Source organism: Salvia hispanica, chromosome 2 (genome assembly GCF_023119035.1).
Source record: "Salvia hispanica cultivar TCC Black 2014 chromosome 2, UniMelb_Shisp_WGS_1.0, whole genome shotgun sequence".
Taxonomy (NCBI): domain Eukaryota; kingdom Viridiplantae; phylum Streptophyta; class Magnoliopsida; order Lamiales; family Lamiaceae; genus Salvia; species Salvia hispanica.
In genome coordinates, this window is record NC_062966.1 from 25,792,178 (window position 1) to 25,803,627 (window position 11,450).

The following is an 11,450-nucleotide window of genomic DNA, read 5'->3' on the forward strand; positions in this document are numbered from 1 at the left end:
TTTTTCTTTTCCTCTCTCTTACTTTACCAATTTTTCTCACTTATTTTATCAATTGTCCATTAAAATTCGTGTCGTTTCAAATGTTTCAATTTTTTTAATACGGAGGGTGTATACTAATACTACTACTATTAATATGAAATAGAGAATTACTAGTAGTACTACTTACTAATTTTAAATTTAACCTTTTCTATATCGAATATACTTTCCAATTTATCCATATGAGTTATAATTACTTGAATGATATGAAAGAGATCATCTTACACATTAAATTGTACTTATTTCTTTGTCTAATGTCAAATTTATCTTAACAATAGCAAGGAAACGAATTTATATTTATATAAATTTAAAAATAAGTATCATGGTAAATGATCCAATAATTCCCGGGTTTGTACAGATACAAAAACTCTAGGGTTTTAAGAGGGTTTACCGACGCCACCGCTCCGTGCCAATTCTCCGCCGCCGTCTCCGACCTTGCTTTATTTCTTCAATTCTGCAAGGTTCAAGAAATTTATCGTTTGCCTTTCTAAATTTGTTGGTCTGGTCCGACCATTTTTCCACGGTTCTTTCAGTTCTAAGGGGAGTTTTCGCTGCCTTCTCCTAACTCGATTCCTTTCTCTGATTGAATGCAGAAGCCATGGGAAAGAAGGAAAAATCATCGAAAAGGAAAAACCGAGAGACCGGAGTCGGCAGTGAGGTTTTGTTGCAGAAGAGTAAGTTTTAATATGATTCTGATTGTTTTAAAAATGTCAATTTGCATTGGAATCAAGTTTGTAATGTAGCAATTTTTGCTTATGGTGCTAGCTCTGATTCTATTAAAGTTTTGATCTTTATGACTTGGATATGCTTGAGAGATTGTCTTTTCCGTCTAGTAGTTCTGATTTTCCCCCAAATTTTTGTTTAATATAGTACTCCATATATTTTGGTGGAGAGTGGAGTGCTGATTGTTCCTCGCCCTTTACCATTTATAATCAAATATTGTTGAGTGCAAAAATCTCGATTTTCACCTTATAACAAACACACCTACCAGTAGTGATATGCTTCATATTCCCTGTCCGAATTTGTCTGGAATAGCAAGGTTAAATTGAACTCCCTTTACACGTATTAGGGCGTTTTATCAGTAGCTTCTGCTGTACTTTTCACCTAAGCACTTTATAGACTTAAGTCACTGAATGAATCACAGTAATATGGTCGCTGCACGAAATTGATTATAGTGTAGAGTGGTTCTTATTGCTGAATTGCAATATTGAGATGCTCCATTATGATTTTCCCTTCTTACTGAGTGCTTAGTAATGAGACAGGTTGAACTATTTTTCATTTATAAGTTAGTTCAGGATGGTTGCTATTAGAAGTTTCTCTTTCTTGTCAGTTGAGGATACTAATAGAAATGATTGCAGTTATATTTAAATATATACACGACTATACTTTATGGAACTTTGAAGCATCGTCTTCTATCCTTGTGGATTTAAGGTATTGGAGATAAAGATGGATTGGATGCCATCGATGACTTGAATGAACCAACCATGGGTGAAAAACTTGCAAGCCTCAAATTGGAAGGAAAGGATGATGTCCCAAACCCTGAAAATGCAGACTCTTCTCTTGTGGTAAAGCCACCTAGTGCAGACTCGGTTAATATTTTAGTTAAGCAAGCACTGCATGCTGATGACCGAGCCCTTCTCATAGATTGCTTATACAGACAGGATGAGAAGGTTAGTATTTCACTCCCTTCGCTTTATTGGTTGTTCTATTCTCACATTCTGTATGGAAACAGATGGCTGGACCTTCAGTTTTTCCTGATAACGAGTTATACGCAGGTCATTGCAAACTCACTATCGATGTTGAATCCTTCTGATGTCCTCAAGTTCTTAAAGTCTCTTGTGCCGATAATCCAATTAAGGTAAGAGAGTTAGGTGTACTTGTCAAGTTGTGATTGTCCTCTGAAGATTACTTCAGTAATTTTTTGTTCCTCAGTGAAATTACTTCATCTATTGGTAGTATGAACCTTGAAATTTTTTGAATTCTTAGATGACAAACTACAGTCTCATGTGTTGTTAAACTCTTGTTTTTTTAAACGTAAACAGGGGTGCCGTTCTGGCCTGTGCTCTTCCATGGCTCAGAAGTTTACTTCTCCAGCATTCTAGCAGCATAATGTCCCAAGAGTCTTCCTTGGCTGCTCTAAACACTTTATATCAGGTAAGAGGATTTCTCATGTTTATTAGGCTACATTTTATTTGGATTAGGGGATTATATTTCCACTGAATAATTTAAGAATAATTTCCACATGTTTATGCAGATAATAGAATCAAGAGTCTCAACCTTCAACCCTGCTCTTCAACTATCAAGTTGTTTGGACTTGCTTTATGCAGAGGTGAGTAGATGCTGCTGAACGTTTTATATTTTATGTTTAACATATGAGAACAATGCGGTGAATACGAAATTCTTGGTACAGTCTGTTTACGATGAAGTGGAGGAGAATGATGTAATTGCACCTGTTATATATGAAGATGAGGATGATAGTGATGAGGATGAAAGTGATGCAGATTCTTCTATGGAAGTTGACACTGTGGAAGATGGTGAAGAACCTATACTCTACAGTGACATCAGTGATGCAGAAGAGGATGGAAGTGACTAAACTGATCATCAAATTCTTTGCTGCCTGACATGTATGTATAAGCAAGCTCTATCACTCATAGTTCACAAAGTGTAGAAAAATGAATTGTTCTTTGATTTCTATCACTATCCCCCTGTTCCATTCTTGTCATGATATTTTGTACTTCCAAAGAGTTATAGCCACCTTTTGTCTCATTAGCATTTGCATGTTCTATAAGATTTTTCCTTGCCTCCTCCCCCCTAATGTTTTGATTTTCTGCGTATCCTTTTAACCGTAGTTTGCATGCTGTTCTTAGCTTGCCATCCAGTATGTCAGAAAATTGTATTAGCACCTTCGTGAGTGAACATACGTGTGTATTAAATGTCTAAATCTATCGCAAGGAAATATATCATGTGTCTGCAACTACAGAAGAATGGCTCAGATATAAGAATAAACAATAGAACAAATTCTGGGATTGTTTACATTTCTAGACATTACAAACAGGAGCTGTCAATACCATGAGTAATCTGCTATTATGCTGTGTAAAACAATGTGAAAAACATACTTAAACCAGTTGAAACAGACTCTTATGCTTAACAACGCATGAAGATGTGATGATAAAACTTCATATGCTAATTGTTACTAGTACCGACTTTTGCTTTGTTGTTGTCACCCCCTGCAACTTTAGCAAGAGATTTTCCAAAAGCTCGAGCGATCGTCTTGCCCATCATTGTTGAAACATGCTCCCTCTGTTTTGGAATAACACTTGCCTTTGTTCCCTTTGGTGGTGCATAGTTGCTGCTGCTGGCGCTCTCGTTGTTGTTGGAACCCATTGCTTGCTACCTTTCGACGATGTGTGTGTGTGTGTCTGTGTTTGAGTTAGTTGTGTATGTATGTAAGTTAGATCTCTGTATTTGCTTTGATAAATAGAAGGATGGTGGTGCTTTTATAGTACTTATGCTTGTTAGACTTTCTCAACTTCATAAAAATGTGGAGGACAACAGCCAGTGTGTTTATTTGTGTGTGTTTATGTGAAGAGAGACACAGTGAGAGTGTTTGTGAGTGTGTGAAGATGAAATAGGCACACGTCAATGGTGATTTAAGAATATGTAAGAAGTGAAATTGTAAACACCAACATTTGACGTGTGGAATTTTGTGGCATTTAACATATATCACTAAGAATGATTTTACGCGTTTTTTTGGATAATACAATAACATGTCGCAATACTAATATTATTATATTGATCTAACTAAGATGGGATGACGGATTTACTATTGTTCCTGATGTTTTCAAATCTTTAAATAAGTAAATTATGTCCATGGATTTAGATTTATATACTTTTCCGTCCAAAAAAAATACTCCCTCTGTTTCACGGTAATAGAGGCATTTCATTTTGCACATTCATTTTTTGAAAAAATAATTATAAATAATTAAAGTGGAGAAAAAGTAAAGCAAGAGAGAGAATATTATAGATAATACTCTTTTTTACATTATTCTCTCTCTTACTTTACTCTCTCTCACTTTAATTATTTAAGATCATTTTTTCAAAACGAGTGCAGAAAATGAAAGTCTCTATTACTGTGGAATAGAGGGAGTAGTCTAATTTGTGGACAATATGAGTTTTAATGATAAATTAGTAAAGTAAGAGAGAGATAAAAGTGGGTAGGGTATGAAAGTGAGGAGAAAAAAGAAGAGAAAAAGTGGATAAAGTATGAAGAAAAAGTTTCTATTTTCATGGGTGCAACAAAATGGAATATGAGATTATTTTTTTGGACGGAGGGAGTATAACTTAGTTGTAACTTGGTAAAATATTTCTTACTACAAATAAATTGGAAGTTCTTACTCATTTAGTGTAGGTGTGTGACTAAGAGTATGTGAGTTATAGCACTAAAAGAAGTGGACGTATTTGTGTTGGAGTGCAATGATCTTTTTCCTTTTTGTCGTAATTATGTATTGTCAATTGGTGATAGTTGAGGTGTGGACATACAATTATGCGACTTATTTCCACTTTTTGGCATTTCTCAATATCAAAACTTGATCCACTAACATTTTAGGAGGAAAGGACTTTGCTGTGGAAGTTCAAATGTTACTATAATCTTAATTTTACAATATGCTCTCTTCTCTTCGTATACAAATAATAGTCTTCTTTTACTATTATGGTCCGTCCACAACAATCAATTCACTTCATAATATTTAGTGACATAGCCCACCACCTTTTCTCTCTTCCTCTTATATATCCATTTTCAGCTAATAATATTTTAATAATATTTTCTTTATCGCACTATCAATTTTACATTAAAATCCACGATTGTCCACTAACCAAACTAACACGGACAGTGGGGAGGGAATATTTAATTGAGAAATTAAGATTCTTAGCGAGTATACTTAATATACTAGTGATGTAGAATGCTCAACTCAAATCACATTAAAATTCACAAGATAGTAGTTGGGGGATAATAGGTTAGTTTTTTCCGCTTTACTGCTTAAATGCTAGTAATAGTTATATGTCATTCTATTAGAATGTTGATTAATTAATACAGTACGTGATCAATTAATGATTTTTGATCAAATTTGTGTCTTTTTTTTCCTTGTTCTTGCTGTGGTTTTCTTTTCCCCCCCCCCCCCCCCCCCCCGAAGTCGACCACCACATCCTTGTAAATTTATTTGTAATAAGAGAAGGCCCCTCCAAAATTAAATTGTACAATGACATCTGCCGTGTGGGGCTATACGCCATCTTACTACGTAAAAACAATCTTATCGTATATACGTGTTTTAGATAAAGATTATGAACAAATCAAATTATCAAGATTTTTACAAACGTGATGCTTTATGAAATACAATTTCTTAGATTTTTTTTTGTTTTACGTAGTTACTTTGAAATTTTGGTGTGCGTTCGTGGCAACATGTTTATTAACATTAAATTACATAGAAAATAATTTATCTTTTCATAACTATTTAAAATGGCTATAAATGTCTTTTGTTTGTTCCCATATCATTTAATCAATAAATATTAATATTTTGTTTAATATAAAAATGTCTTCTTGTTGAAGCTCTAATTGTACTATATATGGTTAATTTACTTCTCTTTCTTTATTATATCTCTTTGTTTAAGATTAATATAAAAAACTTATAAACAATTGTTTTTGAAAATTTGTTTAATTTATGTAAGATAAATTAGATATTTGTTTTCTGGAAAAAGTTTATGAAATATTTTTGTCCCTAGTACTATGAAATTTCTAGCTTCACCACTAAATCACACAAACTATGAATCTACGATCAACCCTTTTCTTAGATAGGGATTTAAATTTTTGAATTTTTTCAGCATTTTTCTTGATGATAGGTAAAAATTCTAATTTCACGAGCGAAGAGAATAAAATTAGTGCATGGTATACAACAAAACCACATATCCACAATCAATATATTTTTAATAATAAATAATGTAAACGTTTACAGACAGAATCAAATCACCACTATCGATTTGGTAGACAATCTATAAAAGTATTTTTCTGACCTATTTCACAACACATGCAAATTTGTGACTAGTAGACATATAATGATATAATGAAAGAACATTATGGAGTAAAAATATACTATTGATCATCACAAGGCTTAACTTTTCCCTTATCTTTGTGGTCTTTATAAACCTCAACAACAGTGTTGGCAGCTTTCTTTCCAAGCTCTCCATATTTCTTCACTGCCATTGCTGTAATCTTTCCTCTTTTAGAACCACTACTTCCCTTCTTCTCCCCACTAGTGCTCCCTTCTTTGCTGGGATTCATCTTCACCCTCTTCTACAAATAGAAACCGAATTTCGATGAGAAGTTAGTTAGGTAAAAAAATTTTATTCGATCACGGTGCAATTCAATAACGAGAGACGACGTTAGTTAAACTTGTTCATGTTTGAACAAATGATTTGTCAGATTTTTAGTTTATCTATCACTAATTTCAGTTTGTTGAGTTGTTATTTCATCGCTTAGTGGTTCATTGATATCAGGTTGTTAAAAAAATGAACAAATCAAAATAAAAAAATTAAATAAATAAGAATGGATTACCAACGTAATCCAATGTTGGTACGGGGCAATCGCATCCATTGGTAAATTTAATTACCAATTGATTTTCGGGTTCATCGACATGTGATTATGTCGATAATCCCCGCTTTTTTAGTGACAACAGTCAAGAGAAAGTGATGGATTAAGAATACAATCTCCTATACGAACACAAACTATATTGGGAAGTAAATTTGAAAACCAAAACTAAAACATAGTACTTACTATAATGAGATGACCTCTTGATTGATTCCTTTTATTTCTAATTTGTTTGTGTTTTGAGTTGGGGTGGTGTATTGTTTAAGCTAGAGTTGAGAGATATTTATAGTAGGGGTTGCCAAATGCCCCTTCTTTATTGGTTCAATTTATGTTTTCTTCTCAACTTTCGTTACTAATTGCTAGGTAATTTCTGCGACATTCTAAAAATATACAAAATATAATTTGATTTTATAAGTATATAGCCAAATATGTGTGAATGTGTAGACGTTTATGATGAAATTTTTCTTAGTCAGTAAAGTTTAAATCCCATTATTCCAAAGAGTGTATACCTAACTTACACATCTCTTGTGTTCCTGCATGTGTGTGGGATATAGAGAGACAATGCACAAAAATAAAAATAAAAAGAATGAAAACTAAAATCACATTTTCCAGGAATTTGCTAGGAAAATAAGAATAAAAATAATACTAAAATCTAATGAGTTTAGAGGAACATGGGCAAGTAATTTCATTATCTTGGGTATTATTTCCTCCTAAATCAATGGAATATTACAAATTAGAAATAATCTTAAGGCCTCTTGTTGTTATTGGTTCTTACTTTCGAAGCTAACAAAGCAAACTACGTTGTGGAGAGAGGGTAGAGAAAGCAATGTTCAAGGTTGAATCATTAGTCATTACATTGAATGATATTGTTCCCTTTATCAATTGAATATTACTTATGAAACTAAATTAACTAATCATAAGATATATCCCATTTTGAGATATTTAAATTATGAAATTTGATATCAATTTTTTCAACTGTATTGTGTACAAAATAATGTTTTTGGTGATGCTCAAAATGACATTCATTTGTTAAAATATTAATTTTTTTTTCTTTTTTCTTTTTAACTAAAACAGTAATTTTAAACATCAACAAAGTTGTCGTTGTACACGTATGAGGCAATTGAAAAAAATAAAAATTTCATGATTTAATATTTTAAATTCAAACTTTATGAAATTGACCAAATGTTTACCGAAAATTCTGTAATTTAAATGATTATTATCCTTAAAATAAACTATATCCACCTTTATAAAAACTTACCTACTTTCATATATAAAGATATAATTACCCCTCATTAATTACAAGTGAATCACCTAATATATATACTCTATTCTTCCATGATTACTTGACATAACTTTCTTTTTTCATATGCACACGATTCATTGACACCTTAACGTTTAACAATTTTTTGATAATGGACCACATATTCTACTGATTCACTTTATCCATATTTTTTCCTTTTGAATAAAGAGAAGCAAATATATCTTTCCAAAACTGAAGTAGGTATAACACTTCACAAATGCCCTAATCATTGAAGAATGATTTTTTATGAAAATGAGGTAAATATGATAGTAGTTATTTATTTTTCCTCTTCCGTTGAAAGATGTTCTAATCACCAATTATGAGTGGGGCCAACTTTTAAGTTATTGGTTGTGATCTTTTGCAACTAAGTTAGCAATGTTATGTCTCACATATGCTTAATCTCTAGGCTTCTTGTTGATTACGCGTTATTTTGGTATTGATTTCTACACGACGTGAAAGAAAAGAAAAAGTTAAATTAATGTTGATGCATATTCAATGATTTGGGTAATTAATGAAATGTGGATTTTCAACGTAACATAATTTGGTGGATTTTGTTATATGCTTTTTTCTTGCTTTTCCACTTTGTTTTCCCCAATTCCACCATAGTAAATTTCTTTGTAACAAGAGATCGAAGGCCACAATATGTATTGTAGAGTAAACCAATCAAATAGCCACTGTAAATTTTGATATTTTTTTAAGAAGAAGAAAATCATGAATGTATGATGGTTCAAAATCATTACGACGAAGTATCACAATAAAAGCAGAAACCTTAGTGTAGAATTTGCATGAGTTCTTTGCAACTTTCGTTTACTTTTCATGTTGATTTACACAATTTTAATTGGTTATAGAAGCCAACAGATTTGATTATACATTTTCAACTAGCTCGATATCTTACTAATTTGATAAATTTAGTAGTAGTATATCAATAATAATTCACTCAACTTAACAAAGGAAAGTTTTAACATATACCCGAGATCTATATATTCAATTCAAACTAAATCAAAATTTAAGTTTTAAAATGATTTTCCTGATTTTTTATCAACTAGATGAGTTTTAGACAAATTTTGGATTGAATCGTTGGTGTGTTTTAAAGATGATTATATATGCTTTAATATTAAGAGCATATATTGATGAGCTTCGATGCAATTACAATGAAAGCCAGATAATAAAATTACATGATAAAGTTATAGTACATCAAAACATAAAATTTTTGGGTTATAAAATTTTGCATTAAATGCTATGGTATGTGGATTAATTGATGAGTGATTAATTGCATGGTTTCTTTGTGACCCAATTGTGTATCGGAGTTGAGATTGATTGAATAGTCAAAACGTGGAAAATATGACGTGGTTGTTGAATAATCAAAGATGTGGAAAATATGACGTGGCCGTTGAAATGTCAATGTGTTGAGAAAATGAGGTGGAAGTAAAAAACTGGTTGATTTTGTGAGAATACTTTGATGCAGAGTAATATAATTGTGGCGAATTATTTCCCAAGGGTTGAGTGAGACTAAATAGGATTTTCATAAATATCCTACACATATTATTGGAATTTTCGATCCTATTATTTATTGGAGAAGGAATCCTATTTTTCTTGGATTTAATTATTTGCTTGGGATAATTATCAAAATTAAATCCAAAGTTCAATTATTCTTTAATTCCTCTATGGAATTTTCGAACCCCATCTTAATACATGGAGATTTCGAAATCTCCTATTTTATGGGAGAAGGGATTATTTTTATTATATTAATTGATCCCTTGTTTATTCTCTTCCATAAATAAATTCAAATATCCTAGCATATCTTGCCATATCTAAGAAGATCTTGCCATATCCTATTTAAATTAGGATTTTAATTTGAATCCTTGTGTAGAGATTCAAAAATCACGCCTATTCCATATTTAATTGGGAAGATTATTATTTTTATTCTGCTCCGTGATATTTTATTCTGCTCCGTAAAATATCCAAATAAAATCATATGCTAATTAAATAGCATGAAATTCGAATTCCCCCTTATTTCTCACTAGAAATAACGCCAATCACTCCCTAAATCTTTCCAAATCTTTAATTTATTTAATTAAAGATATTATATTTTGCACTCTATAAATAAGAGTGAGAACCTAAACCCTAGATCAAGAAAACTGCCCCCCATTACCTCACACCGATCTCTCCCCACTCTCTCAAAATTTTCTTCTACTTTCTCCATTATTTCTTCATCTTTTGGAGAAGAATTGAAGCTGAAATTCAAGAATTTGTTGAAGAATCAAGATCCTACTTTGTTCAAGAATTTGTTGAAGAATCAAGATCCTACTTTGTTTCTACCGTTCATTCTATCGAAAAGGTATTTTTATTTTGATCTTCTCTTCTTCTACCGATCAATCGGTGTTCTTGAGTCCACATGCATTTAGATCGAGTGAAGGGGAAATTAATCGATGAATTTGGATGCATATGTGTGTGTGTGACCGTGTGTGTGTGTGCACACCTCGGTATGCGTGCACACGTGTGTTGTGTGTGTGCGCGTGTGCGTGTGTTGTGTGTGGGAAACACTCATCCGTGACACGATTTGATGTGAAATCTGGAGTTGTTGTGTGGATAAAAGCGTTTTGATAATCGCACTTTGATTTTGGATGATGATATTAAAAATAATCGATGGAAAAAGGGAAACGTGAGAACATGCATGATTTTGATCCATGATTGAGACTTACTTGAAATACATAAATTAAAGGTGAGAGCTCGCGTTCTCGGTGTGATAACAAGAAGAAGAAGGTGCTTGAAATCTAGGAATCGAGGTGGGATTTATTCTTAAACTCTCTCTTATGTTGCAAATTTATGAAAGTGGAGCAATAAGGGTAGATTAAACTGTTATGTCATGCCTATGATTATTTTGGATCTTGTGTGTGCCTGATGCCTAGTTTGCGAGTGCGCTCCATTAGGCTATAGGGCTATATAAACGAATTCGGGTCTGAGTAGGGCCGCAAACCCTATCAAGCTAGTGTACACGAGAGATCGGGAGCCGTCCTTGCTAGTCGGCCGGTCTCGTGGGCGAAAGTGTGGCCATACTTCGTCGCACCATGATATTGTTGATTGATGAGAAAATGGGAGGTATTATTTGACTGGCCAGTCCATGATATATATATTTTGTGATACTCGATGCTTATCTTTAAATAAATGCAAAACCTCGAGTTCACTATGGTAAGGGTGGCATAACTATTAAAACGTTTTGACATGAGTCCACTGAGTATGCTTAAAATACTCAGCCCTGCATGTGTTTACCCTATGTGCAGGTTGAGCGGCGACGGGCGGTCGGTGGTGTTGAAACGGTTCAATCGAATAAGATGGATGATTGGAACTTTAAGTGTAGTCGTGTCTTCATACATGGCTCCGCTTACTCTTGGATTGTTTCCTCTGATTTTTTGGGAAAACTTATTATCTTTGGGTGATTTAAACTTATTTCTTCGAATTGGGATATTGTGAAACATT

The 11,450-nt window shown here is 32.8% G+C and overlaps 1 protein-coding gene across 3 annotated transcripts; it reads left to right on the forward strand.

The window, feature by feature from the left end:
* The first annotated feature begins 360 nt into the window (after positions 1-360).
* On the forward strand, positions 361-3,777 carry LOC125204104 (WD repeat-containing protein 43-like). 3 transcript variants are annotated; one of them, XM_048102662.1, is made up of 8 exons: positions 361-497; positions 630-710; positions 1,468-1,706; positions 1,812-1,894; positions 2,079-2,190; positions 2,291-2,365; positions 2,447-2,660; positions 3,276-3,777. In XM_048102662.1, exons 2-7 carry the CDS (start codon positions 635-637, stop codon positions 2,627-2,629), a joined length of 768 nt encoding a protein of 255 aa, XP_047958619.1. In that variant the 5' UTR covers positions 361-497; positions 630-634; the 3' UTR covers positions 2,630-2,660; positions 3,276-3,777. The 3 variants fall into 3 exon arrangements, with proteins under 3 accessions (XP_047958619.1, XP_047958618.1, XP_047958617.1); XM_048102661.1 differs by having other exon boundaries at positions 3,383-3,777; XM_048102660.1 differs by lacking the exon at positions 3,276-3,777 and having other exon boundaries at positions 2,447-2,802.
* The last annotated feature ends 7,673 nt before the right edge of the window (positions 3,778-11,450 follow it).

Bases quoted from the DNA above. Each gene is read 5' to 3' on its own strand.
- LOC125204104 (XM_048102662.1), top strand. From the start codon at position 635: ATGGGAAAGAAGGAAAAATCATCGAAAAGGAAAAACCGAGAGACCGGA. The intron at 711-1,467 runs GTAAGTTTTAAT...TGTGGATTTAAG, and splicing joins TGAGGTTTTGTTGCAGAAGA to GTATTGGAGATAAAGATGGA. The intron at 2,191-2,290 runs GTAAGAGGATTT...ATGTTTATGCAG, and splicing joins CTCTAAACACTTTATATCAG to ATAATAGAATCAAGAGTCTC.